At 37.9% G+C, this 27,848-nt stretch overlaps 5 protein-coding genes across 5 annotated transcripts; 2 read left to right on the top strand and 3 right to left on the bottom strand.

Moving 5' to 3' along the window:
• Window positions 1-270: 270 nt before the first annotated feature.
• Window positions 271-7,655, bottom strand: LOC110787490 (NASP-related protein sim3). The gene is made up of 7 exons (XM_021992116.2): window positions 7,248-7,655; window positions 3,831-4,084; window positions 3,047-3,241; window positions 2,790-2,880; window positions 1,643-1,862; window positions 745-1,087; window positions 271-588 (listed from the first exon to the last, which is right to left on the bottom strand). Exons 1-7 carry the CDS (start codon window positions 7,535-7,537, stop codon window positions 569-571), a joined length of 1,413 nt encoding a protein of 470 aa, XP_021847808.1. The 5' UTR covers window positions 7,538-7,655; the 3' UTR covers window positions 271-568.
• Window positions 7,656-10,796: 3,141 nt separating this feature from the next.
• LOC110787469 (uncharacterized) lies at window positions 10,797-11,574 on the top strand. Its single transcript, XM_021992091.2, has one exon. It carries the CDS (start codon window positions 10,961-10,963, stop codon window positions 11,468-11,470), a length of 510 nt encoding a protein of 169 aa, XP_021847783.1. The 5' UTR covers window positions 10,797-10,960; the 3' UTR covers window positions 11,471-11,574.
• Window positions 11,575-12,568: 994 nt separating this feature from the next.
• LOC110787489 (wall-associated receptor kinase-like 14) lies at window positions 12,569-18,712 on the bottom strand. Its single transcript, XM_021992115.2, has 3 exons — window positions 17,555-18,712; window positions 15,153-15,224; window positions 12,569-14,242 (listed from the first exon to the last, which is right to left on the bottom strand). Exons 1-3 carry the CDS (start codon window positions 18,306-18,308, stop codon window positions 12,948-12,950), a joined length of 2,121 nt encoding a protein of 706 aa, XP_021847807.2. The 5' UTR covers window positions 18,309-18,712; the 3' UTR covers window positions 12,569-12,947.
• A 1,319-nt stretch (window positions 18,713-20,031) lies between these two features.
• On the top strand, window positions 20,032-23,098 carry LOC110787488 (uncharacterized). Its single transcript, XM_021992113.2, has 5 exons — window positions 20,032-20,188; window positions 20,288-20,340; window positions 21,841-22,038; window positions 22,158-22,238; window positions 22,807-23,098. The coding sequence occupies exons 1-5, from the start codon at window positions 20,132-20,134 to the stop codon at window positions 22,967-22,969; spliced, it is 552 nt and encodes a 183-aa protein (XP_021847805.2). The 5' UTR covers window positions 20,032-20,131; the 3' UTR covers window positions 22,970-23,098.
• Window positions 23,099-24,639: 1,541 nt separating this feature from the next.
• Window positions 24,640-25,262, bottom strand: LOC110787487 (uncharacterized). The gene has a single exon (XM_021992112.2). The coding sequence runs from the start codon at window positions 25,099-25,101 to the stop codon at window positions 24,775-24,777; it is 327 nt and encodes a 108-aa protein (XP_021847804.1). The 5' UTR covers window positions 25,102-25,262; the 3' UTR covers window positions 24,640-24,774.
• Between the last annotated feature and the right edge of the window lie 2,586 nt (window positions 25,263-27,848).

The raw sequence follows: 27,848 nt of genomic DNA, 5'->3' as shown, positions 1-27,848 counted from the left end.
GGATATGGGTTGGGTCCAACAGGCTTAAAATGGAAACAAAGTCCTCTCTCACAAGCTTTGACTAGTTATCTATACCTGCTATATAAAACGGGCCGGTCTTGTCCCAGACTAATGGGCCTAGATATTTAAGAGAGAAGGTTTTTCGGGCCGGTCTTATCCAGGACTAACGGGCCTGGATATTTAAGAGAGAAAAGGTTTGTCCCTATATACGGGGGAAAAACCAAGAAAAATGCAATCCCCAACAGAATAAACTCATTTTCTGGATTAATGAGATTTTTAAGGTAAGATGTTATCCATAAGGTAAATGATAATGAAAAGAGCAGGTTCCGAAACCATAAGTTCCATGAGCACAACTACACAAGAAATTATGTCAACCAACAACTGAAACCAGGATTTACCATAACAAAAAAAAAACCCAGTAGGTAAAAATCGTACAACATAAATAACCAGACCTCAGAAAAGCAAAACTACCTATCCAAGTAATACATGCATAAAATAATAATATTCGGCTGAATCAGACTTGAAACAATGGCTAATGTTCATTTGTAAGAATAATCTGAAGTTGTTTTCAAGCACCTTTGTTATCACCTGCATAAATAACCAGAACTCAGAAAATCAAAGCTATTTATCCAAGTAATACATGCATAAAAATACGATGGGAAAAATAATAATATTCGGCTGAATCAGACTTGAAATGGGTAAAACATTCATTTGTAAGAATATCTGAAGTTGTTTTTCAAGCACCTTTGTTATCGCCTGTATCAGGTTTAGAATCAATGGCAGGTCTTTTGCTGGAGCATGATTCTACTACATTCGCAGAACTCATGTTGACACGCTTTACTCCTCTGCCCACAACACCAAGATCTGTTACTTCTCTGGTGATGGTGGTTCCACTGGTGTGAGCACTGGATACGGTGGGAGAATCGAAATCTCCACCATTGCTTGTGGCGGCAACACCAATACGTGAAGAACTTGCTGCTGCTGAAGCTGAAGCCTGCTCATTGGCCCTTGCTTTCGTTGCTGCCAAACACAGGATATCGGAGAGGATAGATGTTGGGTTGGATACCAATAGTTGCAGATCTTCAAGCTGGTGACAGAAGCATTGTTAGTCATAACAGTCCTAGAACAGGAAAAAGGTGATGGCAGTTGTGTTGGAGAAGGGTGTGCGAGTGTGAGTCAGTGAGTGTGCAATTTGTGTTTTATAAATGTTCGTTAGACCTGGTCAAAAGGCGGGCCGGGCCACAGCCTTAAAATCTACCCATTATGTCGTGCCGGGCCGCGGTTGTGTTGGGGAAGGGTGTGTGAGTTTACATTTGTGTGTTTATACATGTTCGTTAAACCTGCTAAAAAAGCGAGCAGTGTCGGGTACGGGCTGGGTTGTGCCCTTCAAATCTACCCATTATGTCAGGCAGGGCCGGGCCAAATAGCAGGCTTTTCGGGTCGAGCAAAATTTATATCTAAAACTGTAGTTTTACGTTGCCCAAAACCCGTAAAAAAATTAAAAAATTCAGGCCGGGCCCGGAAACCAGTCCTACAATTCTGCCAAATCCGTTACTTTTCAGGCCGGGTCGGGCTTATGTTAATCAGCTCTAATGTCCGTGTGTGTATGAGAGTGAGAGAGAGGGGGATAGGGGGGACTTACCTTCTTTTCCAGCTCACTGGAGAGACTCTTCAATGTTTGAATCTCTGCTTGTTTATCAGCAACAGAAGACTGAGGCGCGGTTGTTGACACTGGTGTGCTGTCCAGTTCATCCAACAAGCGCAAAATCCTTGATTTACAAACAGTTATAGCCTTCTGGCAATACGGAATAGCTTCTTCAGACCTGGAGCCAACCTCTAGACAAAGGCAGATGCGGAAATTTCTGATATCTATTGTCAAGGTTACAAAGTAGCAAAGCAATGAAATAGAATCTAATTTCTATAAAAGTTATCTTGGGATCCAAGAACTCAATAGGTACCCCCATTTAACATTTAGGCTCCGACCACTAATATAAGTTCGTTGTCTTTGCGGGAAAAAAATACATTTAAGCTCCGTTTGATAGGGTGTAAAACGTTTTCATGGGAAACGATGTTCCCCTTTTCAATCATTTTTCGTTGTTTGGTTTGTAAAGGGATGAAAACAATTTTCTATAACTCCCTTAAAGGTGGATAAACCTTTTCCATTTGAAAGGGAGGGAAACCACTTTTCCACCTTTCCTCCTCACCTTCCTCTCCCTTCTTCACCATCTTCTCCCATTTTCTTTTAAAGAACCAAAGGAAAACTAGTTTGAAATTGTGTTTTCCCTTGAAAAATCATTTTACACTGGAGTCTTACTCGGGACTTTAGGCAAACAAAAAGCTACCAAGAAGACTATTAACTAGTCTGTAAAACCTTGTGCAAAGATTATAGAATGATGTTCCTTTGAGACCATGTGGATTGTGGATGTCCTAATTACGCTATGCATGGGATTGGTTAACAGAGTTTCACAAAGTATAAAAAGAAAATGCCTTGCAAGCACTATGCAGGGAAAGCCAACTCAAGAGCCAATAAACAGGGTCCCAAACCAGGGTCATCATTATCATTATCATTATCATTATCATTACCCCATTGCCTCAAAGAGGCTCCCGCAAGAAGCGGGGTAAGGGGGGTCGGGTACTCAACCCTGCAACTGCAGAGAGGTTTCCAATTGAGCCAAAAGCGATAACGGGACGACAACGGGAAGGCCATCTTCTACTTCATGGAAAGGAAGCGAAGAGGTACACAATTTAAAGTTTAACCATTAAAGAATTTCAGAAAGCTTGAAGGATACAACTCAGCTATATAGCGATTATCAGGTTCAACCAAACCCTCCAACATGGTAAGTGCTTTCTGATAATCACTGAGCGATGTCTCAATATCCTCTGCAAAGAGCAACCAAAATGTCAAACCAGATTTAGTGAAATCGAGTAACAGCAAGAGAATAGAACAGCTAAGAAACTTGAATGGCAGTCAAATAATTAGAGTAAACGATTACTACTAGACAATGAGGTGATCCGTAGCCACTTGAAAGAAATTATTATATGATACCTCTTTCAAGGGAAACTTCAGCAAGAGCTGCCAATATATCTACCATGTCTATCGTCTGCTTTGACTGCTTTTCTGATATTGCCCTAGCAAGATCAAGCATTTTCCATGCCAGGTCCAAGTCAGATTCATCTTCCTCGGCTTCATTAACTTCATCTGTATCGCTTTCCCCGTCTTCATCTCCCTCTTCTGTTGGAACTATCTCATAAAAAAAAGTCCATTAATGTAATATTGACATGAGAAGTGCGAGAAAATATACAGTGCATAATGTTCCTGAACATATGTATAAAGATGGCTGTGAGCTGGGCCGGCCCGAGGCCCAACCCATCACGAAAAAAGCCAGCCAGGCACGAAGTTGTGGGCATTTTTTTTGGAAAAAGCACGACAAAACACTCTAAATTTAGGTTTAGGCACGCCAGTCAGGCCCGGCATGATAGCCTGTGGGCCTGGGCCATATTTTGAACTTTTCAGCCCTGCACGGCACGATGCAAAGAGGGCCTGGCATGGGCCCGGCCCAACTCATGACCATATTTGCATACTTATATTCAAAAGTCTGGCCGGTGCAGTTGTCTGGTATTTTACCAGATCAACATTACATGCGTTCCTCAAGAAAAATGCTCAACCTAGTCAAGCCAAACATGAACCTGTGATATCTATCTATGTCAATTCAATGGCGTCAAAACACAGTTTAAAATTGTCTTTGCCCCAAATCCAGTTGAAAACTAAGTTCTAATCGTCTTTGTTAGGTATTATATAAATTAATTAACACAAAAGTCTGATAAAGTACCATCATTGGTTCCTTGCTGCTGACTTGAACTCGCACACTGCTCAGCAGTACTTGACACAGAAGCTATGGATGATTCACCCTCGAGATTGTTCTTTGCAGATTCAACCTTAACAGAACCTTCACGGGATTCAGCATCTTTCTTTGGCATAGATCCCAATGGATCAGCCTCCTCTTGTGCTTTGTACAACAATGCAAGGCCGAATTTGTAGTACAATTTAACGCATTCAGGTGCAAGCTCACCATAATGAGCAACCCTGCAGAACAAGGATGGTCATACTAAACACATTTGAATGTAAGGGGGGGAAATCAAATGATATGAATACAGAACACCCTTAACCCATGCAGCTTAGGAGTTGCAGAAAAGCAACCTAATGCCCTGATGCCGTGCTATATCACCTAAACTTGGTATCTAAGAAGAGCTTAAATTCAACTAAAAGCTTGTCTATAGATAGGCTGATTCCAGAATAAAAACAACAAACATCTATCCCGTTGTTCGCAGGATCTAGGAGGTTAAAAACCTGCAATCTTCAATCATATGGAAATTCAGAAAAATTGTCCCACTAAAATCCAAAATAATGTCATGTTAGAGATGAGGGAAGTCATAAGAGCTAAAAGAAACATGAGAAATGGTTAAGCAAAATATTTGTAGTTCAGTCAATTCTGGTCAAGTCCATATCGACCGGGTCTATTTTGCTAGGTCTAGCTAGGTATGGTGCAATTAGTTTATGGTCTATTTGGAAAATAACATTTCAGACCAAATGCTAGAACGACATTTGGAATTCTGGTCGGGTCCATTTCGGGCCGGGTCTATTTTGCTAGGTTTAGCTAGGTATGGTGCAATGGTCTGTTTGGAAAATAACATTTCATTCAAATGCTAGAACGGCCTGTTTGTGAATTACAAATATTTGCATTTGTCTTTAGCCCAATTCCATACCATTTGACAAACCAGCCCAGACCAAAGAATTTCAATACCTATCTCAATTGATGGTATTTCAACTCCTTTGATCTCCATTCCTATATATATACAGGTAGAATCTTGACATTTGGATATTGGAAGAAAAAAAATGATTGTGAAACATTAGAGACAATGTCAGCCTTCCGATAGTTAGCAGTTGTGACACAGGATGGAGAGAAAAGGTGGCAGTGGCAAAGAAATTGGTGGCGGGATAGGAGCGGAGGTGAGAGAAGGGAAACGTTTTAATTGCAACTTTTCTGTTTTAGAATTGAAATCCCAAACAACACAATGAATATGAAATTTTGCATCCAGAATTCCTAGTTTTTACCACACAAATTATTCGGTATTGATTAGACAAACTTTGGAATCTCGGGGTTTTAGGCTGAGTAGAAACAAGACGGAATATATAGAGTGTAAGTTTAGTGGAGTCCAAGATAGAGAGACAGGGGGATTACCTTATATGGGAAAATTGTCCAAGGCTCTGAAATGTTCCGTTATTTAGGATCTCTTATCCAAAAGGATGGAGAATTGGATGGCAATGTAGCCCATAGAATCAAAGCAGGTTGGTTGAAGTGGAAAGGTGCCACAGGGTTCCTATGTGATTCAGGCATGCCCCAAAGACTGAAGGGAAAATTTTACCGCACGGCAATTCAACCGGCTTTGTTATACGGCACGGAATGTTGGGCAGTGAAACATTGTCACGTGCACGAGATGAATGTGACGGAGATGCGCATGTTACGTTGGATGTGTGGGCATACAAGAAAGGATCGTTTGAGGAATGAGATTATTAGGAAGAAAGTAGGGGTTGCACTTTAAGATGATGGAAAAACGTTTAAGATGGTTTGGACATGTAAGCAGAAGATCAAGTGATGCCCCGGTTAGGAGGATAGAAGGGTGGCAAAATGATAGGATTGCAAGGGGTAGGGGAAGACCTAAGAAAACTTGGAGGAAGGTGATTGAGCACGATATGAGCTTTATTGGGATTGAGGAAAATATGGCGTTCGATAGGACAGCGTGGAGGGAGAGAATATATTGATGACTTCATTTGACTTATACAGCTTTCATGTTTCTGTTTCTTTCTATTTTTTAATTTATTTTTTATTCTTATTTTTATTTTATTTTTAAAATTCTTTTGAATTTTTTATTTTTACATGCTATTTTGAAATGTACTTATTTTACTTATTCATTTATTTTAAACTTTACTTATTTTTTATTATCTCTTACAATATTTCTTCTATAATATATATATATATATATATATTTATTTTTCTCTTATCTTACTTTCATTAATTCCACCTTCTCTTCCTTACTTTTTTCTTTTTAATTCCTGCTCCTTTCTGGTTTGATTGGTGACAATGACGATCTCCTACGACGATTCATGTTAACGGACCCCAAATCATTTTGGGACTAAGGCTTTGTCGTTGTTGTTGTTGTTGTATGGAATTCGAATCAAATTCGTGATCCCAAAAAAACTACCTTACAGAAATTTAAAGTTCGTTTTTGCTTGGTGTCCAAAGTTAGATATGAAGGATATTCCAGGAACTGTTCCAAGCCACAAAGTAAGCGCATGATTGGTTGACATCTAAAACCATGGGAAATGCAACTTCCCGGGAATTGGATAGGAGTGAAGTTGTTTGGTTGACAAATTCATGGGAAATTGCACTTCCTAGTAATTTCTACTTCCCACAAAGTGTACCAATTTCTCATGGGAAATCCTACTTCCCATGTTCAACCAAACAACACTTAACACTTCCTAGGAAACTAATTTACATGGAAAAAAAACTTTCTGGGTATTTTAAAGAGAGGGGATTTGCCTTTCTGTATGCTTCTTCTAGTGTTTCCTAGGACTGCCACCGCCTGGCAAACTAGACATACATGATACATGACATATCAAAATGTAGAAGCCAAAACACTGAACCAACATTAAAAACAACAATAAGAGGACGTGCTATTCACCCGAAAGTAACTCCCATTTTAGCTCATCATAGTCGTGAATTCAACTTCGGCAGCCTTAATTGAACTTATCTTATCTTAAATATTAAGCAGCTTTATAATCTGCAACAAAAGATGATACTGGTATATTTTTTTTAAAATAACTGAGAGCGAAACGCAAATGTTTTTTCTGGAATTAAATGTGCAACATAAGGAGCATTGGGGCAGTCATCCACAAACAATTGATCCAAAATATTGTCTAAAATCATTAGTAGTTTTCTACTTGCTTCAATCCATAACAATTCCCGAATTCGCTAAAACCCTAAATTCGAAGCTTTCTACTTGCTTCAATCCAGAACAATTCCCAAATTCGCTAAAACCCTAAATTCGAAGCATGCAACTCTATCAATCATCAATAAATCAATCTAAAACCTCGACAATAAGTTAAATCACCTAAAAATACAAATAATTACCAAACACATTCCAAGTAAAATTGAATTCAAAAAGAGAGTGAGAATCAAAACCCTAACCTGATTTCTAGGGCACGGCTAAAAATTTCGGCAGCGTCGGGATAATCGCCTTCTTTAAACGCCAAGCTTCCTTTCTCCATCAGCTCGTCGGCGAACTCCAGAGTCTTCTCATGGTCATCAACAGCAGAAATTTCGGAGGTTTCAGGGTTTTTGAGTGAGGATTCAGAGTGCTCCCCTAACGCATTTGACTGGATTGTCCCCTCGTTTGTCATTTCTGATTGATTAGGGTTTGAATTTGCTGCATCTTCCACCATTTTTGCTGCGGAATTAGGGTTTGAAGCTTCTGCCATGGAAGTTGGAGCTCGGAAATTAAAGAGTGAGATGAGAGAGAAAGTTGGGGGGAAATGCAAAACCCTTTGGTTGTGTTGTAGCGGAAAAGTGAACGAACGGGAAATAACTTTTAATCAGCGCGCATTATTTGTCTTTGTTTTTGTTTTCCTTTTAATCTGAAAAAAAATTTGGTAAACCGAAACCGCACCCGAAAATCGAAATAACCGAATCAATAATGTGGTTAATCAAATCGAAATAATAGGATTTGGGTTCAAGCTTTTTAAATATTTGAAAAATTCGAATGAAAATTACGAGTTACTGAACCGGAATAGATAATCGAGAACCGGAATAAGGATAATCGAATCGACCGAATAATTGAATATCATATATACATATGATTATAAATGAGTTACTCTGTATTATTTTTAGCATTTTATCTAAACTTTACCTTTTTTACCCATCCCCCTCATTAATTCCTGTATTCTTTTTGTTTGCTTATTCTAATCTCCGGTAAAGGATTGGTTTCTTTTTTATATCCGTCAATTTCACATTCAGGATGGGAAGAATAGTACGGAGTACTCGGGTGATCTGACCTATTTCTCTAGTACAATATTGTCCCTTTGGATAGCCAGGAATAACATGATTCATTCTGACCGATCTTTGTGATTCCAAACCAGAAATGAGTTATTTAGGAATGGCACGACTACCTTTTTTACGGTTATGACTACTGTTAAGGAAGGTCTAGAACAACATTCCATTTACACTACAACTACTCATACTTTAGGCCTTCCTCATCCTCTAGAGGTGCAGCCGACGTATCCGTCAGGTTTCTGCAGGGTACTTCTTACTGAGAACAAAAAAGAAGTTTTAATGGCAACAATCCTAGTCGATGGATCTTGGAATTCTGTCACTCTTAATACAAGTATGTGATGGTATTGGGAGGAACAACAACAATATGGTAATATAATCTTGGGGGGGTGGCATCTTCGGATTCAACGACCTCAACTTTACACTCCAAAGCCTTAGCTTGTCCTTTTGGGCTTTAGTGGGCCAAGAAGGCAAGATTCGATAAGGTTACTATCTTCACATACTCACAAATAGGGGGGGTGTCAATTCTCAATCCGACCCAGTGAACCCGATGGGTTTGTCCGACCGTTTAGAATCCGAACCGTTTAGAACCCGTGAGTTAAAATCCGAAATCAAATCCGATCCGATCCGATTATATTCAACCCGAATCCGACCCAACCCGTTACTATTGATCCGATTAAGATCTGAATCCGTTAGCAGTCCGATCCGTGACAATCCGAAACCATTTAATCCGATCCAAAGCGATCCGAAACCCGTTTATGATCCGATCCGTTTCAATCCGAATCCGTTCCAACCCGAGGAATATCCGTTTAATCCGATCCGTTTTTAATCCGTGACCCGTTTAATCCGACCCGTTTCAACCCATGACCCGATTAATCCGATCCGTTTTAAATCCGTGACCCGTTTAATCCGCCCCGTTTCAACCCGTGACCCGTTTAATCCGATCCGTTTTTAATCCGTGACCCGTTTAATCCGATCCGTTTTTAATCCGTGACATATGGTTATCATCATCAATCCATACGATGATGATATAGCCGTACATAGGGGTGTGCACGGTCCGGTCCGGACCGGAAATTGGACCGGAACCGGACCGGAATTGGACCGGACCGGACCGGACCAATAGATTCCGGTCCGGTCCTCGGTCCTTGAAAATACACGATTCCGGTTTTCCGATCCGGTCCGGTCAAAACCCGGAATTTTTCGGTCCGGACCGGTGACCCGGAATATAATTATAAAAATATAAATTTTAGATAGAAGAGCTCAATTTATAGCCCACATAAATTAATCTCCTCCCGCAAAAAAAAAGACTTTGAGAATTTTTTATATATCATTGGCCTTTATCCCCTTTAAATTAAGCTTATGATGTGATGTATGCTATACTTAATGAGAAATATAGGTCGTAAAAAGATAAAATCGTAAAAACAAATTGAGTTTAAGAGTGTAAATCGCAAAAATTAAAAAAACCGGTCCAAGCCGGTCCAAAACCGGACCGGACCTGAATTTTCCGGTCCGGTTCCGGTCCAGACCGGATTCTTTCCGGTCCGGTCCTCGGTCCGCGAATTCTGAAAATTCCGTTCTACCGGTCCAACCGGTTCCGGTCCGGTCCGGTTTTGGACCTGTGCACACCCCTAGCCGTACATATGGTTATCATCATCAATCCATAAGATATCCAATTTCGTATATGAAAAAATTATAAAAACTTAATATTCTGAAAATATATATCGAGACCAATATAATAAGATCTTACATGATAACATTTTGATGTATATAATAGTAAGAATGTACGGTCAAAGTTTTCATACTTTGTACACATATTCCAAGACGTAAGAACTTTCAGGAATGGAGGTAGTATTAAACCAAGTTATACAATATACTCAATAACTTATATTACTGATCTTAAATTCTTATTACTTTTAAAAGTTAGTTATCGTATTCGTCCCCTATTTAAGTTTTCGATATTATAATATATAATTTGGAACCGGATGGACCCGACCAAAATTTCAACCCGCTACCGAATAACTCGATCCAGTAATTACCCGAACCAATTTAAAACTGAATCCAATGTAACCAGGCTAAATTTGTTTCAATCCGACCCGTTTTAGTCTGTTACCGATTAAACCGATCCGATATGAATCCAATCCGATACGAATCCGATCCGATATGAAAACGATCCGACATGAACCCGACCGACATGAACCCGAACCCGTTATAGTCCGACTAAACCCGTTAACAATCCGTCATATTCCAATCTGATCCGATCCGACCCAAACCGACTACAATCCGACCGTTTACAACCCGATCCGATATGAACCCGTGAATAAATAATCCGACCCGATCCGGTCCGTTAAGTTTTCAATCCGATCCGATCCGACCCGTTAACCAAATTAATCCGTTCTAATCCGATCCGTTTCAATTCGAATCCGATGAGTCCGACCCAAACCCGATCCGTTGATCCGATTTGACATGTTGAGATACGCAGCTCAGCCAAGGTATGCTTAGTTTTTGTAGCATACACAAGGTTGATCGCCAGAGGATGCACATGACCTAGCCAAGGGGCATATTTTAGTTTATTTTATTTTTCTTGCTTTAACTTGGGTTGTTTGTTTAAGCTCATATAAAATAAAAAAAATTAAAGGAATTATTTTTTTTGTGAAAAATCTTGGGACAAAAACTTTACAACAAGACATGGACACAAAATAATATCCTCAACTTGGTGTTGAGTTGATGGTAAACCACAAATTCATTGTCCTTCCAATTCAGTTTCCACTTTCCCCACCAAACTCATTACACAATTCCACCAGAAAAAGGCAGCAGAAACCAGCAACCAGCAACCATCAACCATCAACCATCCAACCATGGCGTCCACAGCCTCATCATTCCTACCTGACCAGCAAGTCCGCCGCAACACCCTCTCCACCACCACACGACCACCGCGTGCCACCGCCGCTGCTTCCGCACACTTACCATCATCATCAACTAACCGGAGAGGCCACCTCATCTTCACAGCAACAACAATCCTGACAACAGCACTCAACTTACCATCATCATCTTCACCCGCCAATGCCAAGGACATCCCATTGTTCGGGCTGCGAAAGAAGCTGGAGAAGGCGGAGGAGCAGGCGGCGGAGCTAGTGAAGGAAGGGTTCGAATCGGTGGAGAAGGGGCTTGACTCGGTCGAGTCAGGGATCGAATCGGCGGAGAAGGGGGTTGCTGCGGCTGAGCAGGGGATTGAGAATGCAGCTGAGAGTGCGAGTTTTAGTGGGTTAACTCAAGCTGGGTTTGTGGGTGGAGCTGAGTTTTTAGGGGTTGTTATTGGTACTTCTGTTGTAAATGGCATTTTGAGTTCTCAGCCTCAAAAATCCTGAATTTTTGTATCAATGTTTTAGTTGAAATTATGTAATGCTACAGTTTATATGAGATTTGTTTTTGGTGCTACAAATATAATATACGAGGGTTTTCTGCATGAAAAGATTTGGTTACACTTTCTGGGTCGTTTCAGAGTTGATCCCTGCCTGTAAAAACAGATCAAACTGATCAAAATTCAAAAACTTGGTTTTCATACAAACACTAACATAAACAACACTTAAGTTGAAGATTTTGATAGAGGTGAATATATCTAAACTCTTGGATAATACAGTAAAAGACTACTAAAGTCTGCGAGTGAGTTTGAAAATACAAAACTCACTGAATACTCCACTTTTTACTCCAACTAAATAAAATCATGCCAAATCAATGCACTTTATCCTACTTAATTATGTTTTTAGGATGTGGATAATGCGTATAAATAGAGAGTTTTGTGTGATTCTGAATAACGAAAAAACAAGTAAAAGGTAGTGAAAATCTGATGTGGCAGAGTCTGAAGTTTGGGGATGAGTCTGAAGGATAAACTCACCATAATGATTTCAAGAAGAATTGTGAAACACACCCAACCACCTTTTTAACGGACAGATTTTGCAAAACCGTTGGAATCACTATGTTCAGATGGCAGATTAAAAGTGGTGAAGTTAGGAGTCAGATAACAAACTAACTCCAAATTCAATCAACAATTTTCGGTGTACTACCAGTTTCACCCGCCAATGATAAATCGACCACTTTTGTGTAAGACCGCCTCACCGGAAAGACCACTTTAATTGTTTAACTAATTAATTTCATTGCTTAACTAATTATTTTTAGTGTTTAACTAATTAGTTTTAGTGTTTAACTAATTAGTTATAGTGCTTAACTAATTAGTTCCAGTGCTTAACTAATTGATTTCATTGCGTAACTTATATGATACAAAGGTAATCTTTTTTGTAAGACCGCTTTATGTAAAAGTTTGTAATAATAAACAACTTATTCAGTATGATGATAGTCTTCTGAGTTCTGCCTTATAGTATAGTCTTCTGAGTTCTGCCTTACAGTTTAGGAAAAATCAAATATGAAATTCAGTACAAAAAAAGAAAGTTAAAGACCAAAAACAAAGGGGCGCAAATAGATGGTTCCTTAGACATATACGAGTACAATTTTGTTTCAATTGATTCATTTTCCAGTTCTACATTATGTACCACCACCTTGCGTGGACAATAAGCAGGAAAAAAAAAAGCAATAGACTGCCAAAACATGCAGCAAAACACCAGATTATGCACATTATACGACGATAAGAGAACAGATTACGAGTAAACCTGGTTATTGGACATGATAGATTGATAGCCCAATGGATATAGGGTTTGAGTCAAGTTAATAGGGCTTATTGCTCTTATTGACCGGTAATCCACTTTGACCCGCTAAAATTGACCCCTTCATTACCAGGTTTCGCTTCCGACCCTGACCCGACCTGCCCAATAACCAGGTCTAATTACAAAGTTACTGAATTACATGACCCAACAAGCTGTTTGTTGAAGGTGAGCTTTGTTCACTAAACCAAGGATCATGAACCGAAACAGGGGAACAATCTTTCCCTTCCTCCAACGAAGCAAGATGATCGATCCCCTTCTGTGGAACAACAACTCTCTGACTTCCCATCACCTTCTTCATCGACAAACCACCAAACGATCTATCACTGCCATTAAACGGCGAAGAACAAGAAGATGCAACTGTTGATGAAGCCATAAACATATTTTCCTCTTGAGAATTCCACCCACTTTGCCTAATTTGTTCAAGTTCATGAGAAACTTCCATCATAGAAGGCCTCATATCTCTATGATAAGCTAAACATCTAAAAGCAAGTTCTGCTACTTTATGAACTGATGCAAGAGTCCAAGCATCCCTGTGCAGCTCAAGATACGGATCAATCATCTCATCGATCCGTCCTTTTCCTATCCTATCAACAGCAAGAGCAGCCAAATTGATCTCGGTATGAGGCCGGTTAAAATCCACCACTTTCATCGCGGTTATAATCTCAATTAAAACTACCCCGAAACTGTAAACATCACTTTTATCAGAAAGATGGAAGTTCTGATGGTATTGCGGGTCAACATAACCCGGGGTCCCTTGTGGGGCGGTTGAGATATGTGATAGTTCCATCAACCCGAGTCTAGAAAGCCCGAAATCTGCTACTTTTGATTTATAGTCGAAATCCAAGAGTATGTTGCTTGATTTTATGTCTCTGTGGTAAATTGGAGGATGAATTGCAGAATGAAGGTAGGAAATTGCTTGTGCTGTTTCTGATGCAATGGTGAGCCGTACAGTCCAAGGAAGGGCTTTCCCACTTTCTCTCTCTCGTTGTAGATGTTCGGAAAGTGTTCCATTCGCCATGTATTCATACACGAGGATCTGTTCGCCATCTTCTATACAGCAACCAAGAAGACGGACAAGGTTCGGATGACTAACAGAAGAAAGGAGCTTGATTTCGTTCATGACTTGCTCTGTACTATCAGTATCTCGATGTTTGAGTTTTTTTATAGCTACGTAGTCGTTGTTGTGAAGCCTTCCTGCATAAACAGTACCATATGCACCGGTTCCTAACCTTTGTTTATCAGAAAAACCGTTTGTAGCTCTTTCGATCTCCCTGTAAGGATACAAAGGAACAGGGGTGTTGCCGTTGGCATCGGAAAGAAGACGTCTTGCACTTGTACGGCTTTTCAGATGAGCAGAGCGACGCCGGCAGAAGTAGCAAATAGTAGCTAGGATTGTCATAGAAACAGCACCTGCAATTATGCCTGCAAGTTTTTCAATATTTAAAAACATGTTAACAAATGGAAACAGTTTCAGAAATTCAGTTGTACATGATACTCTCATATCTCATTATATGTTTCATAATTAGGGGATCAATACCATTAGGCCCTGTTCTTTTTTGCTTAATTGCAGTTTCAGGACTTATTTGACAGTTCAGTTCAGTTCAGTTCAATTTAGTAAATTTTAGTTCAGCTCAAAAGAACAGGGCTTTAGTTGATGCCTACAGATCAATACTGTTCAAGACTTAGTAATCAGCAGTAGCATCAAACTAGCAAAGAACTACTCCAATTCTGAAAGGAAAGGGGGGCATGATCTGTAGCAAATTAACATTGTTCAAATACGATTGAATTCAAGGGCGGAATCAGATAACAATCCTCCACCTGATCCCCTTTGCTACTGGTAACTTGTAACTTTTAAATATCAGATTGAATGAAAACAAGCTCAACATTAAAACAGAGTAATGAATAGAGGATTTCCCAACAGCTGGAGGTATGTGTGTGTGCGCCTATATTGTGTGAGTTTTATGTACCAAAAGATGTTGGAATAAATTGTCACCATGAATACCAATTCAGCAAAGTGACTATAATAGAACAATCTGGCATAAATTAATGTGTACAATTAAGTTCAAGTTTGGCCATAATCTGTCAAAGAGAAGTGTGGATATTGGCATCAATCATAAATATGTCAAAGAAAGCATTTGCTTTTTCACCAGTTTCTGCTGTATTTAGGAGCTAAAATAGCGTATGTCCAATTAAGATCAAGATTGTTTCAGACGCTCAAGAATTTTAAAGTATTCACTGTCATTGAAGCTGGATAGAGAGAAAAGAAAGAGAAAGGAAACATGGTAGCAATGTAGCATAGACTATGTACATGCTAATGTGTTGATGGACTTACCTCCAATAAGAACTGGAATTTTAGCCCCTCCATTTTGCTTAGAGACGGGACCAATAGCAGCTGCAGCTGAAACTGTGAACAAATGCCGAAGAAAATAAGGTCAGAAAACACATCCAATTGAACATTCAAAATAACAGAAAGTAGCCAACAGACTCATAAACTTTAATCAAATTCCATGCAAGTAAAGGAAAAACAATGATGCCAATTCATCAAGGCTAATATTTAGAAGGTATAAACCCAGCATCAAAAAAATGACCAACTGAGTAATAGCATAAAATATGATTTTACAAGTGAATTAAAATGAATGTTAGGAAATGCCATGAAACTGAATAATGACATAATGTATTACATAGAAAATTTCAAGTATCTTGTCACAACAACAACCAAGCCTTAGTCCCAAAATGATTGGGTTCGGCTAACATGAACCTTCATAAGGAACCGCCTGCAGAGCGTGTAGTAAGAGAAATCATATCCAGTAACCAGTTTGTTCATGTTAACTTGCTGGCTCGAGTCCCATGAATCACATAACTACCCTTTTCTCTTTAAACTGGATTGAGTTTCTTTCCTATTATGTCCTTTCCAATTTCGATTAGACCAACCCCTTATACTAGCTTATGTTCACATAAAACGATTTCCATCCCCACATGAAACAGTATGCAAAATTCTTCCTTATTCAGTAAGACAACTGCAAGAGTCACCTCGCCTCTGCTCACATGGTGGTGTACCAAAATCAATAATGTGCGTGCCAAAATCAGTTTCCCAAAACTAGCATTACGTTAAAATCAATAATGTGTTACATCTGTGTCGAAACGGTATAGAAAGGTTAAGCTACAATTGCAACATTTGAACTCTCACGTGTGCCTACCTTTCGAATGGGTAGATGTTATAAAAAAAATGATATATTGATAATATACATTGAGAGTTTGAGACTCATCCAATAACATAATAGCATTAGTTTTGTTAAAATTTACTGAATAAATTGTCAAAATTAGTGAATGAAAGTAAAAAAAAAGTCAAAACGTTAGCAATAATAAAAATAAGAACAGGGAAGTATATGTTTAGAATCAGAGGACCAATTAATGACCAAATTTGATTAACCAAGATTTTTTTTTACTACACAAGAAAATACAACAGATATTCAGCACACATCTGCATCAAATGACTCCGTAAACTAGGGTTTGTTATTCCATATCCATTCCCCTTTTATCCTACACGAACCAAACGGCCCCTTGATTAAATCTTTCTTATCTTTTTCTCATTTGTTCTTGAAGAAGACTATAATACATAGGACAAAAAAGTCGTTTGAGGTTTATGAGTAGCACACGACACATAAAATAAAAAAAAATATCACAATGATTTCTTATCTTTGAGTTAAAGTCAAGGATAAATGCACATGAAATCCCCACATTTTTGAACACTCATGCCTCTATTTGACTATTCAAAAAATGAAAATAAAATAAATCATTTGGTTTATGGTCAATGACCAACTAAATACTTGTACTTATTAATCAATTATAACAACTACCCACCAAACCTGGTCCATGTGCCTTTAGTAAGCCATCAACTTCGTAGAAATCTCCATCAAACAAACTTTTCAATTCACAACTCCTTAATCCTTATACTACTACTATATGTTATGTGCATCTAATATCATACGGAGTATCCTATTAGGTAGGCGCAAAATCCTCCTTTTATTAAACTAATCTTAGTCAATTTTTGTCCAATTTCATTCTCATGACAATAGCAATTTGGCTGCTCATAAACATTCACGTAAAACAAAATACAACCAAATGCTATTTCTTTGCTTATTTGGATTGGCTTCAAATGAACAAATGAGAAACTAAAGTCTTGATTGAGGTCTGCCTAATTCATCCTAGTGATGGGGCTCGACCAACTTCACTAACTTGGGTTAGTTGGTTCTGTTCTGCTCTGCTCGACTTATTTTGACTTATTTCAGACAAAATAAGTTCAGTTAATATGAATTCAGATAAAATAAGTTTTTTTCGTACATTTTTACACATAAATAAGTTTGTTTCAGACAACATAAAGTTTTATCAGATAAAATAAGTTCAGATAATATAAGTTCAGACAAAATAAATCGATATTCACTTTATTTTCACTTATTTCAAAACATAAGATAAGTTCACGGGTTAGTTGGCTATGTTCTGCTCGATTTATTTTGACTTATTTCAGACAAAATAATAAATTTTTTCATACATTTTCACGCATAAATAAAGCACAAATAAGGATAAGATAAAAAAAATTCAAATAAAATAAAAAAATTCAGATGATATGAGTTCAGACAAAATAAATTAAATTCAATGAGACGGGTTATATTCACACTAATAAGATAAGTTTAATTAAAATGCAAATAAAATATCAAAATGAAGAAAGAGAATAACCGTTGTGACAACCCTCGCCGTTGACGAACCCATCACCGGAAAAACCTTGATTACACCGGCACCGGTAACCGGCAGCTCCAACATTACTACAATTAGCATTCCGATCACACAGGCACGTGCCAGGCAGCCACCAACCAACTTGAACCGTCTGAAACTCCAGAAAAGCGTCGGAAACACCACCTCCGGCGTCGGAAACACCATTTCCGGTGTCGAAATCGTCGACAACAATCGACGAAAACAGGAACTTACACCCAGTATTATTAACATCCTCATACCTCAAAATTCCACCACCTACAGTAGGATTTTCCGTCGCATAACAGCTCATATTCTCTCTCCTCCCATCACACCTCGTAAACCTACTCTCTACCAAGCTCGCCGGAATTATACACCCGTTTAACGGCGTACTGCAGTTCTGTAACAGCAACCCGTTTTGCGCAGTCAACGCAAAGTTTCTACCGAATAGTTGCCGGATTTGACTAATCGGGCGGCTGCAATTGGGTATGAGATTGAGTAGGATTGAATTCCAGGTTAGGTTTCTGATGTGAAAACCCTTGAATTCCATTCTACCGTCGGATTTGCAATCCAATCGAAACTCGCAATTTTCGGAGAATCCGAAAGGGAAATTCACTGAATTCCCGTGGCATGATCTGCTGCAATTGGTAGTTGAAATTGCTTCTGTTAACGATAACATAAAACCCAGAAAAAATGACAGTCTATAAATCATCCCATAAATCAGCATCTTCTTCTTCTTCATAATCTCCTTCTTTTTCGTGTTCTTAAAAATTTTGTGTTATTCAGAGAAATTTGGAGTAATAATTGAATTCTGGGTGAGTAATAAAAGCATATGAAAAGCTGTCGAGATGACCAACTGTAACATTTAATACTGCTCCATTGAAATTTCTGTGAGTGTATTAATTGCGATTAAATTAATGGCTGCTGTTTCATGCTGATGCAACTACAATTTTTTTTTTTTTTGCATAAATTGAGAAACTGAGAATTTTCTGTAATTTGGTGATTGGTTTTTTATTTCTTTTGAGGAAAATGGGAAAGGGCAAAAATGGTGAGGATGATTGGAAGAGGAAGTAGAGAGGAGAGAAAAAGAAAGAAAAGTGAGACCGTATGTTTGACGCAGAGTGAGGACGCGGGATTAATGGTGATATTAAATTTATTAATGTATCATTAATAATTTAATATCTAGGAATATCACCTAAAACGTCTTAAATGTGCATAAATAGTTTGGAATAAGTCTTATTAACCTAAAATGTTTAGAGTTGGGCTGTGGCCCGTGCAAGTAATTTGGACACTTACTTTGCTTAATCTTATTTTGTTTGGATTTGGTCGAGGTTGTCAAATCGGGTTATCGGTCGGTTACGAATCGAGTATAATCGGTTATGGTATAATAGGATAATGTAGTTGTGCGGTGTCATTGTGACTTACGCGGATTGAATATGTGATTTTTTTTTTCCGGGTCACTTTAATTTTTGTCAGCCCTAGCATTTGGAAGACTGTATGTTTTTTTTTTCTCTTCATCTGGTCTGATTTTGTCTAACTTTTCCTACTTTTTGTATAATTTGATTTGGTCTGTTCTAGTCATGATTTTTTTGGTTTGTTCCGGTCTGCTAATGGTCTGAATATTTTATGAGTGTTCTTTGCTTTTTTTTTTTTGGTACGGTTTGTTTTTTTTTTTTTTCTAGTTTGATATAGTCTGGATTTTTCATGTCTTATCTAATCTAATACTTCATGATTTTAACAATAAGTAAGCAATAAGAATGAGGTGAAAAGAATATAGCCTTAGCGATTTTCCAGACCCAATCCCCTGAACCCAAATCGTTGACCAACCATGATAAATAACGGGTTTTGGGCAAATTTTCAGGCCCGTTTTGGGGCCCAGCCCAGTCCGACCCCGCCCTATTTTAAAATTTCTTCTTGCGTGCTCTGGTCAACTCAAAATTAGAATTTGAGTTATAAAATCGATCCTGTCCGAACTGACCAAAAAACCCACTATCTTGGCCGAAAATAACCGATTTTGGCAAAAAAAATCGGATCGGAGTTTGGCCCTACCTTTTGATCAGGTCTACCAATTTCTTTTGAACGTAATTCCGTGTTGGTTATCCATTATTCAGTTTAACTCATCCAGTTCGTTCCAGTTTAGTTCTAATTCACTTCAATTTTTTTTTATTTCAGTTCAGTTCAGTTCATATGAATCACCCCGAAAACAAAGCCTTAGCCACTCAGTTAAAATCATCTTAAAATAAGGGTTTTCTAAGATATATAAGGGCTTGTTCGTTATGTTTGTTTTCTTAGTTTTCCAAATCAGTACAAATGTACAAATAGTACAATCATGCATTAGGAATTTAGGATAACGTGAGCCCAATCTTCTAAACCCATCCATATATCATTTAAAGCCCAAACAGCAGCAAAGTAGCCCAAACATCACAAATCGAATTTCACTATTCAGGCAGAAATTTCACGGCTTATACGACGTCGTTCTAAACAGTCGCCATCTTCTACCTCCAATCGAAAACCCTAAACCCTGCAAAATCGGAAAATTCCAATTTGAGCTCAATTTTTCCAGCCATGTCTGGTAGAGAAGACGACGACTCTGATGCTCCCGAAGAAGTCACCGCTCTACAGGTCTCCCTTTACCTCCATCTCTTCTTCTCTCTTCTCACGTCGTCATTCACAAAATTGATATTGATTCTTGACTGTTTGATTTATTTTTTTGATATGCAGGGAATTCAACAAGATGAAGAGATTCGCAAGGCTCTACAACTTAGTAAATCCAGGTCTGAATATTGGATTTTTCTTCTTCTTTTGTGTAGTGATTTTTTAAGGTTGGGATGTTGAAGTTGATATGATATCTCTGTGATTTGAACTTTTACGAGCTTGTTTATCAAAGTTGCTTATTATCTAAATTAAAAGCACTGTATTAAGTATCAATGATAGTTTAGTGCTCTATTGTTGTATGAGCTTGCCAATTGAAGTTGTGTTGTTCACGGGATTAATTGTAGCTATTTATCGAAATTATGTTGTTCAGCTTGTTCTCTGAAGCCAAATCACGAGGTGTTAATTCTAGCTTTATTTTGAGTTGTGGACTGTGATTTAGTGCTATAGTGTTGTGTTTTATGCGCTTGCCAATTGAAGTTGTGTTGTTCTCTGAAACCAAATCTTGAGGTGTTGATTCTAGCTATATGTCAACTGTGATTTAGTGCTCAGTGTTCTAGTAGAGTGCTTTCGCCGTTGGTGTTCTTTCCGAATGTGCTTGCCAATGGAAGTTGTGTGTGAAACCCAATTATGAGGTGTTAATTCTAGCTATATGTCGACTGTGATTAAGTGCTCTAGTGTAGTGTTTTATGCGCTTGCCAATTGAAGTTGTGTTGTTCTCGAAACCAAATCATGAGGTGTTAATTCTAGCTATATGTCAACTGTGATTTAGTGCTCTGTGTTTTATGCGCTGCTATATGTTGACTGCGATTAAGTGCTCTAGTGTAGTGCTTTATGCGCTTGCCAATAGAAGTTGCGTGCTCTTTGTGACCGAATCATGAGGTGTTAATTCTAGCTATTTATCGATTGTGATTTAGTGCTCTAGTGTTTTATGCGTTTGCCAATGGAAGTTGTGTTGTTCTCTGAAACCAAATCATGAGGTGTTAACTCTAGCCATATGATTATAGTTGGAAAATAGGACAAAGGTATTTGATTTTGATTATATTTATGATATTAATTGACTAAGTTGTGTCATGTTTGAAAATTTTGAACCCCGTAACGAAAATTTCCTGGAACCGACACTGCTCTAGCGTAGTGTTTTATGCACTTGCCAATCGAAGTTGCGTGTTTGTGACCGATTCACGAGGTGTTAAGTCTAGCTATATATCGAATGTGCTCAGCTCTAGTGTTTTTTGAGCTTGTCAATCAAAGTTTCATATTCTTGTAACCGAAGTCGTGATGTGTTAATGCTAGACGCGTGTCGATTGTGGTTTAGTGCTCTACTGTTTTTATGTGTTAAGCTATAAAATTAGTGTTGCAAGAATGTGGGATGTGGAAATGGAGATAGTTTGTTTACTTGTGAAGACTCTGGATTGAACAGTTGATCGTGGTTTAGTGTTCTACAGCTTTTCTGTGTGTTATGCTAAAAATCAGTGTTGCAAGTATGTGGGAAGTGGAAATAGAGATAGTGGATTGTTACTCTTTATGTGTTCAGCTAAATTTGTGCTTTCTTTCCCGGTGTTAGTTTTGTTAGTTTTGTACTTTGTTTGATATTTGTGATTTGAATTTTGTCTTTTGTTTAGGGTTCGTCGTGAAGGGAAAGAACGTAGAAAGAAATTGGCTGCAAGGCTAACTCCAAGACAGAAGTCAAAAGATGAAGTACCTGATGGTGATGTTGAAATGGTTGAAGATGACGTGGAAGATGATGAAAGTAAGCAATCCAAAGTGAATACAGGGATGCTTCCATCTGACGTTGTCAACTTGCTTGCTGCTCGTGAAAAGTATGTTCTTCAACCTTCTCTTCATTGTGTTTGTAAACGCATTCATTCAGTCTATGAGTTTTTGTAATATTCATTGTGGGACTGTCTAATTGGGCTGTGATTACTGGTGAAATTTGCAGGCAAGTTTTCTTGTCAGATTCCGAGGATGAAAAGGAGGAGAAAAAACTAAAACCGAAGAAGAAAAGGGCCAAATTTTCAGGGTACGGGGTGCTTCTAATTAACACTTTATTTGAAAGTTCGTCTATCTTGGCAAAGCTTGAGAGCCTTTCATAGGGCACTGACGAGCTTTGCATGCTAATAGACTTACTTAGTTACTTACGTTAATTCTATTTACCGCCCTCCATTTTGGGGCTTACAGTACCAAAGTAGTTGGAGAAGATACTCTGAAAATCAGTACTCCATCCCGTTCCTAAATAAGTGTCCTATTTCTATTTATAGCGTTCCCTAATAAATGTTCATTTTCTATTTTTAGACATACAATTTTTCCCACTTTTTCATAAACTATGATTGTTTTTCTACAGATTGTACATTTTTCCCACTTTTTCATCCCCACATCACTTTTATTTGTACTTTCCCCAAAAAACACTCACAATCATTATTTTTCTTATACACTTTTCATTTTTCTTAATCACCATGAATTCCCTCAATATGGACACTTATTTAGGAACGGAGGGAGTACGTCACTACTTTGTATTCTATCTATGAATACTTGGTCCTGGATTTGGACTACAATCTTACTATTCTCTTTTTTGTGATTTACAAATCCAGGGTCGAAACTGTTATTCTGAAGGAGTTACCACCTCCACATTGTGTTCAGAACTCATTGGAGTTTTTGAAGAAAAGGAAAATGCAGGTTCCAAGGTCTAATGCGGTGCTGAACAATTCTAAGCAAGCTTTGCGGCTCCTCTCTTCTTCTGGCTTACTCAAGTAAAGATGTTATTCTCTGATTTTGTTGTTTGCTTCATAGGCTCATAGCGCGTAAACTGAGAGGTGAAAAATTGAACGAGTTTGTAGTTCTATCCCGTCATTTGATTATAATTGATTTATGATTACCTCTCAATTAGACCTGATCAAATTGCCGGACGGGTTCGGGCCGTGCCATGCCTTAAAAATTCTGACCACTATGTCAGGGGCGGCCAAACTTCAGGCCGGAAATTTCTGCACAAAACCCGCTGTTTCGGGCCCAAAATAGCGTGCTTTCTGGCCGGGCCAATTTTAGAACTAAAATTGCAATTTTTAGTTGTCCAAAACCCATCCAAAAAAATTAAAAATTTGGGTAGGCCTCGAAAAATCAGACCTAAAAATTCTGCCCAAAACCTACTATTTTCGGGCTGGGCTAGCGGGCCGGGCTCATGATGATCATGTCTACTCTCAATTGAGTTACGAGTCAAGAGAACGCGCTCTTCTTGCTAAATTAGGTAAACTAGATGAAAGGGTAGTTGGAAAAAGCTTCATTTGCATGACTTGTGTTTCCATGTTCGATTCCATTGAATGCCAAAAGCATTTTTGAATGAGCTGAAATCGTGCATCAAATAGGACTACTCTCTCCGTTCTTGAATGTCAGTCTCTTTTAGAATCTAAGACAATCTAAATTAAGTACACTTGTTACATGAATCTCAATAAAATTTAACTCATGTGGGTAGGAAAGATAAATAATTAGTGGGTATAATGGGGAAAAAGTTACTTGTGAGTAAACAAATGAGTCATTTGGATATTTATCAGGGTATAATGTGGATAAATATTGGACAAATAAGGAAAGATTTTAGAAGAGACTAACAAATAAAAACAACTCAATATGGAAACATTCAAGAACGGAAGGAGTAATCATGTCACACTAAAATGATTGTTGCAAGTTCGATCAACTGTACGAGTTTCACATTATTTTTTAGATTGCAGTTGGATGATACAGATTTGCAGGATAGAGAGAGCCCAGATGAAAATTTGTCTTTCCAGATACTAAAGGGGCAAAGATTGGCTACTTCTAGGTGACAGTCGAGTCGTTTTGTGTATAAAGAAAGTGACAATATGAAGATGGTTTAAAATAAGCAACATTTCTGTTGCTGATACATTAAATAATAGAGCAGAAATGGAAAGAAACACATCAAAATCGGCAAATTTTGTTCTATTTCCTGCTAAAAACTTTCTGGGTAGGAAACTTTCTCTATGATGGGTAGCATTAAGTAAAGATGGCTGTGGCGGCGTCTGGCCCATGCCAAGCCCTCTCTTCATCGTGCCTTGCCTAAAATTTAGTAAAATTGGACGCAGGCCCACGGGCCTAGTGCCGGGGTAAGTCGTGTCTAAGCCTAATTTGACTAAATTTAGCGTGTAAGGGCTGACAATACCTGAGCCTATTCGATAATTGACCTGAATGAACCCGAATAACCTGAAACCGACCCGATTTGACCTATTTATCATATTTTGTTGTAACATAAGTTTTACAATGTTTATGATATTTTTGACACTACCCGAAATCAACCCGAAACCAAACCTGAAACCGACCCATTGACCCGGATCGTACAGTGCCTTGTCGTGTTTTTTCCCAAAAAATACGGTCCAGGCACGGCCCACAACTTTGTGCTCGTGCCCGGCGGTGCTTTTTACGCTCGGGCTTTCCGGCTTTCCCGACCACAACCATCTTTAGCTATAAGCTATAACAATGTACAAATTTATCTGAAGAACTCAACTAATTTAAACCAGAAACCTTGAAAGTTTAACACCAGCAGCTTAAAATAGAAATCAGGGGCAAGAAAAGGCATCTCCAAGGTCAACCCACATCTGATCCTGAGTTATGGATGCAGTTGAAGTTGTTGTTGAACCATTCAAGCTTAGCAAGGAGTGTAAGGTGTTCTTCACCTTGTTCATGCATTTCCGACGCTGGATTCGACCGAGCACGACTTCTTTGTCGAGCGGTTTCGATGACGACGACGACCTGAGGTAGAGCTGTGTAGATATCGAGGGTTTGCTTTCTGCTACATTAACCTCATCTTTATCTTTCTCCTCATTATTAAACTTCGAGTTTCGGGTTTCAGACTCCATGATTAAGTGCTGCTCTTGAATAGACATAGAAAAAGATTCGAGGTTTTTGATTGAGATATAAAACAATGTTGTTGTTGTTGTTGTTGTTGTTGTTGTAAGGTTTTAGTTTGGAGAAATGTTTGTTGAGAGAAAGAAAGGGGAGATGTGTGTTTTTATATGGTAGGCTGAGTAAAGGAAGTGCCTGTGGTTTTGTGTGCAACCGTGGGTAGGATTGAGGAGGTTGTAAATCCGGGGGTAGTAAAGTGGAGTATATTTCTTGTGAGACCGTCATGTTATGAGACCGTTATATGCATAAGATTGTCGAGGTCGTTATTAAAAAAATATACTTTCTTAGTAGTTTTTTAGGGGTTATGTATACTACTTTCGGCCGTCTTTTTGGGGGTTTATATGTCCATTTTTAGTAACTTTTCTAACCCTCTTAATTATTTAATATATCTAATTTTCTTTAGGGACTACCAATCTATTAAATAATTGTTTCAATAGACTTACCGCCTCACCCCTACTATTCCAAAATATTATGGCCCTATTCCATTTCTTTGATTAAAATATTTATCCTATCCCCACTTGTTTTATTATTTTTATTAGATTCAACTTCCATTTTCTTAGTACACGTGCCGATCAACGTGTGATCCCTAATAAAATACGGAGAGAGTAACAACAAAGTATAACTATTTGAAAATATAATTATTTGATCATAAAGTATTTGGTTGTGTGGATGTCAACTAGCTTAGTTGGTAAAATCTTGAGGGGTAATACCCAAGACCTGAGATCGAATCCCGTATATACCAGTTGTTGCCTAGCACTTTGTGTCTCTCTTCCAAAATAAAATAAAAACTATTTGATTGTATACTATAATTACTTGAAATAAACTATTTGATCACAATGTGTAATTGTCTTATTAGAAAATACAACTATTTGCCAAGAGATTGGTCTTATACATAAGACCGTCATATTCATAGAATAAGTTTTTGTAAGTAAATATGTACTCCATCCGTCCCGGATTGTTTTCTCTATTGAACTTTTCATGGTGGTTAAGACGTGACTCTAAACACATAAATATACGGAGTATTCAATTTTACACGCATAAAAATTCTAAAAGGTTGATATTTTAAAATCAATATCTAGTATTTAAAAAGGAAGACTATGGTTTATTAGATGAGATGTGTTATTCTATCTTTCCTCCATTAATTTGTTATTTTTCTTCAATTTTTCTTTTGTTGTTTGTTTTACAAATTATTTTACAGCTTTAACATTCCAATTCATCTTCCTCATTCAAAATCAATTCACCATTTAATTCATCTAACTTCTTCCACCCCATCTCCCTCATTGACACTCGATATTAAGCCACCATCTAAGGTTGTATATTTTTTTCAACTTCCAATCCACTGAAATCAGAATCCCTCAACAAAATCAGCACTTTAAAAAATCGCTTCCGTTCATTGAACGGGCTCATAAGCTAATTACAAATTAAATCAAATATAACAAAACTTTATATAACTATATTATTCCTTGTAGGTTAATGATAATTCATTATTCTGCAACCGGTCATGAGAATTCATAGTTTTAGAATAGAGCAAACATTAAGAGACGGATAGCATAGATATTTATTAGTCCGTACAAATTGCAGGGTGTTTTCGAAAGCGAAATGGTAGCTGGTTTTGCTAAATATCAGGAAGCTAAACTATACCATCAATCACTTGCGGCAACGCCAATCTCACTTCCTCTTTAGCTTTATCTAAAAAGGGTGGCAATTGGGATAACTGATAAGGGTAGGCAATTGGTGGGTTGGATAAATATAAAAATACATATTAATATTTTTTTACTCCCTACTTGGCTAGTGGTTACTATTAAGGATGTCAAAAACTGACCCGACTTAACCGATTTCTGACAAAAATCGAAGTGACCCGAAAAATAAAATTCACTCAATCCGCATAAGCACAATAACCCCGTATAACTACATTATCCGATTATACCTAAACTGGTTTCCGACCCGTAACCAATCGATGACCCGATTTGACACCCATAGTGGCTAGTAGTAAAGTGTGGCAAAGGCACATTTAAGGTGCGTTATATTCATATGATTTTCATCTATTTTTCTAGACTTATATTATCTGAACTTAACTAAACTTATTAATAACTCATACTTATCTATGCCATACCATTCTGCGGTGTTCAAAATCCGTTCCTAATCGTAAAATAGACCAATACCGATATAGCACCTCCAAACCGGACAGGTATGAGTGATTCCAGCGACTCGATTTAAATTTAAATCATTACTTTTCTACACAGCATTAAATCATGTGTTTTTTTTTTCCCTCTTACTCTTTAGTTTTCTTTTCTACATCTATCTCCACTCCTTAAAAATGGATAATTAGAGTTTAGAAGATGCTCTAACTTTATTATTTTGGAAATAAACCTCAAAAATTGTTTGGAGATACATACTCTTTAATTTCACTCCAATTCGATCTAAGCTCAGAACGCACTGGATTTTTTTTGGTTGGTCTCCAGTCCACAAATTTTAAACCGAGTAATGTTTATATATGTATGCCAAATATTATTTTAAAATACTTAATGTTCATATTCTTAATAATATAAAATTACAATATTTATATAAGATGTTACACTGCCGAGTATTTTTGTTGTAACTATCAATACAAAATAAGCTTTCCTTTAAACCAGAGTTGTTCAAGACTACATAAATTAGTAAATTACTCCATGAAATAGGAAATTTTTGGGCAATTGACCATCCTGGCATGGTTATCTTTGAAGATATA

The sequence above is a fragment of the Spinacia oleracea genome, chromosome 3, assembly GCF_020520425.1.
Source record: "Spinacia oleracea cultivar Varoflay chromosome 3, BTI_SOV_V1, whole genome shotgun sequence".
In the NCBI taxonomy this organism is placed as follows: Eukaryota; Viridiplantae; Streptophyta; class Magnoliopsida; order Caryophyllales; family Amaranthaceae; genus Spinacia; species Spinacia oleracea.
Note: the sequence above shows the minus strand (reverse complement) of the source record. Positions and strands in the feature narration are given on the sequence as shown.

What these genes read in the sequence shown, in the direction of transcription:
- LOC110787490 (XM_021992116.2), bottom strand. Translation starts at nt 7,537, where the DNA reads ATGGCAGAAGCTTCAAACCCTAATTCCGCAGCAAAAATGGTGGAAGAT. An exon ending in AGCCGTGCCCTAGAAATCAG is followed by an intron (nt 4,085 to 7,247) that starts GTTAGGGTTTTG and finishes CTTGTTCTGCAG; the next exon opens with GGTTGCTCATTATGGTGAGC. An exon ending in CCAGTGAGCTGGAAAAGAAG is followed by an intron (nt 1,088 to 1,642) that starts GTAAGTCCCCCC and finishes TTCTGTCACCAG; the next exon opens with CTTGAAGATCTGCAACTATT.
- LOC110787469 (XM_021992091.2), top strand. Translation starts at nt 10,961, where the DNA reads ATGGCGTCCACAGCCTCATCATTCCTACCTGACCAGCAAGTCCGCCGC.
- LOC110787487 (XM_021992112.2), bottom strand. Translation starts at nt 25,101, where the DNA reads ATGTCTATTCAAGAGCAGCACTTAATCATGGAGTCTGAAACCCGAAAC.
- LOC110787489 (XM_021992115.2), bottom strand. Translation starts at nt 18,308, where the DNA reads ATGAAGAAGAAGAAGATGCTGATTTATGGGATGATTTATAGACTGTCA. An exon ending in CGGCGAGGGTTGTCACAACG is followed by an intron (nt 15,225 to 17,554) that starts GTTATTCTCTTT and finishes ATTTGTTCACAG; the next exon opens with TTTCAGCTGCAGCTGCTATT. An exon ending in AATTCCAGTTCTTATTGGAG is followed by an intron (nt 14,243 to 15,152) that starts GTAAGTCCATCA and finishes AAAAACTTGCAG; the next exon opens with GCATAATTGCAGGTGCTGTT.
- LOC110787488 (XM_021992113.2), top strand. Translation starts at nt 20,132, where the DNA reads ATGTCTGGTAGAGAAGACGACGACTCTGATGCTCCCGAAGAAGTCACC. An exon ending in TTGCTTGCTGCTCGTGAAAA is followed by an intron (nt 22,039 to 22,157) that starts GTATGTTCTTCA and finishes TGAAATTTGCAG; the next exon opens with GCAAGTTTTCTTGTCAGATT. An exon ending in AAAAGGGCCAAATTTTCAGG is followed by an intron (nt 22,239 to 22,806) that starts GTACGGGGTGCT and finishes TTACAAATCCAG; the next exon opens with GGTCGAAACTGTTATTCTGA.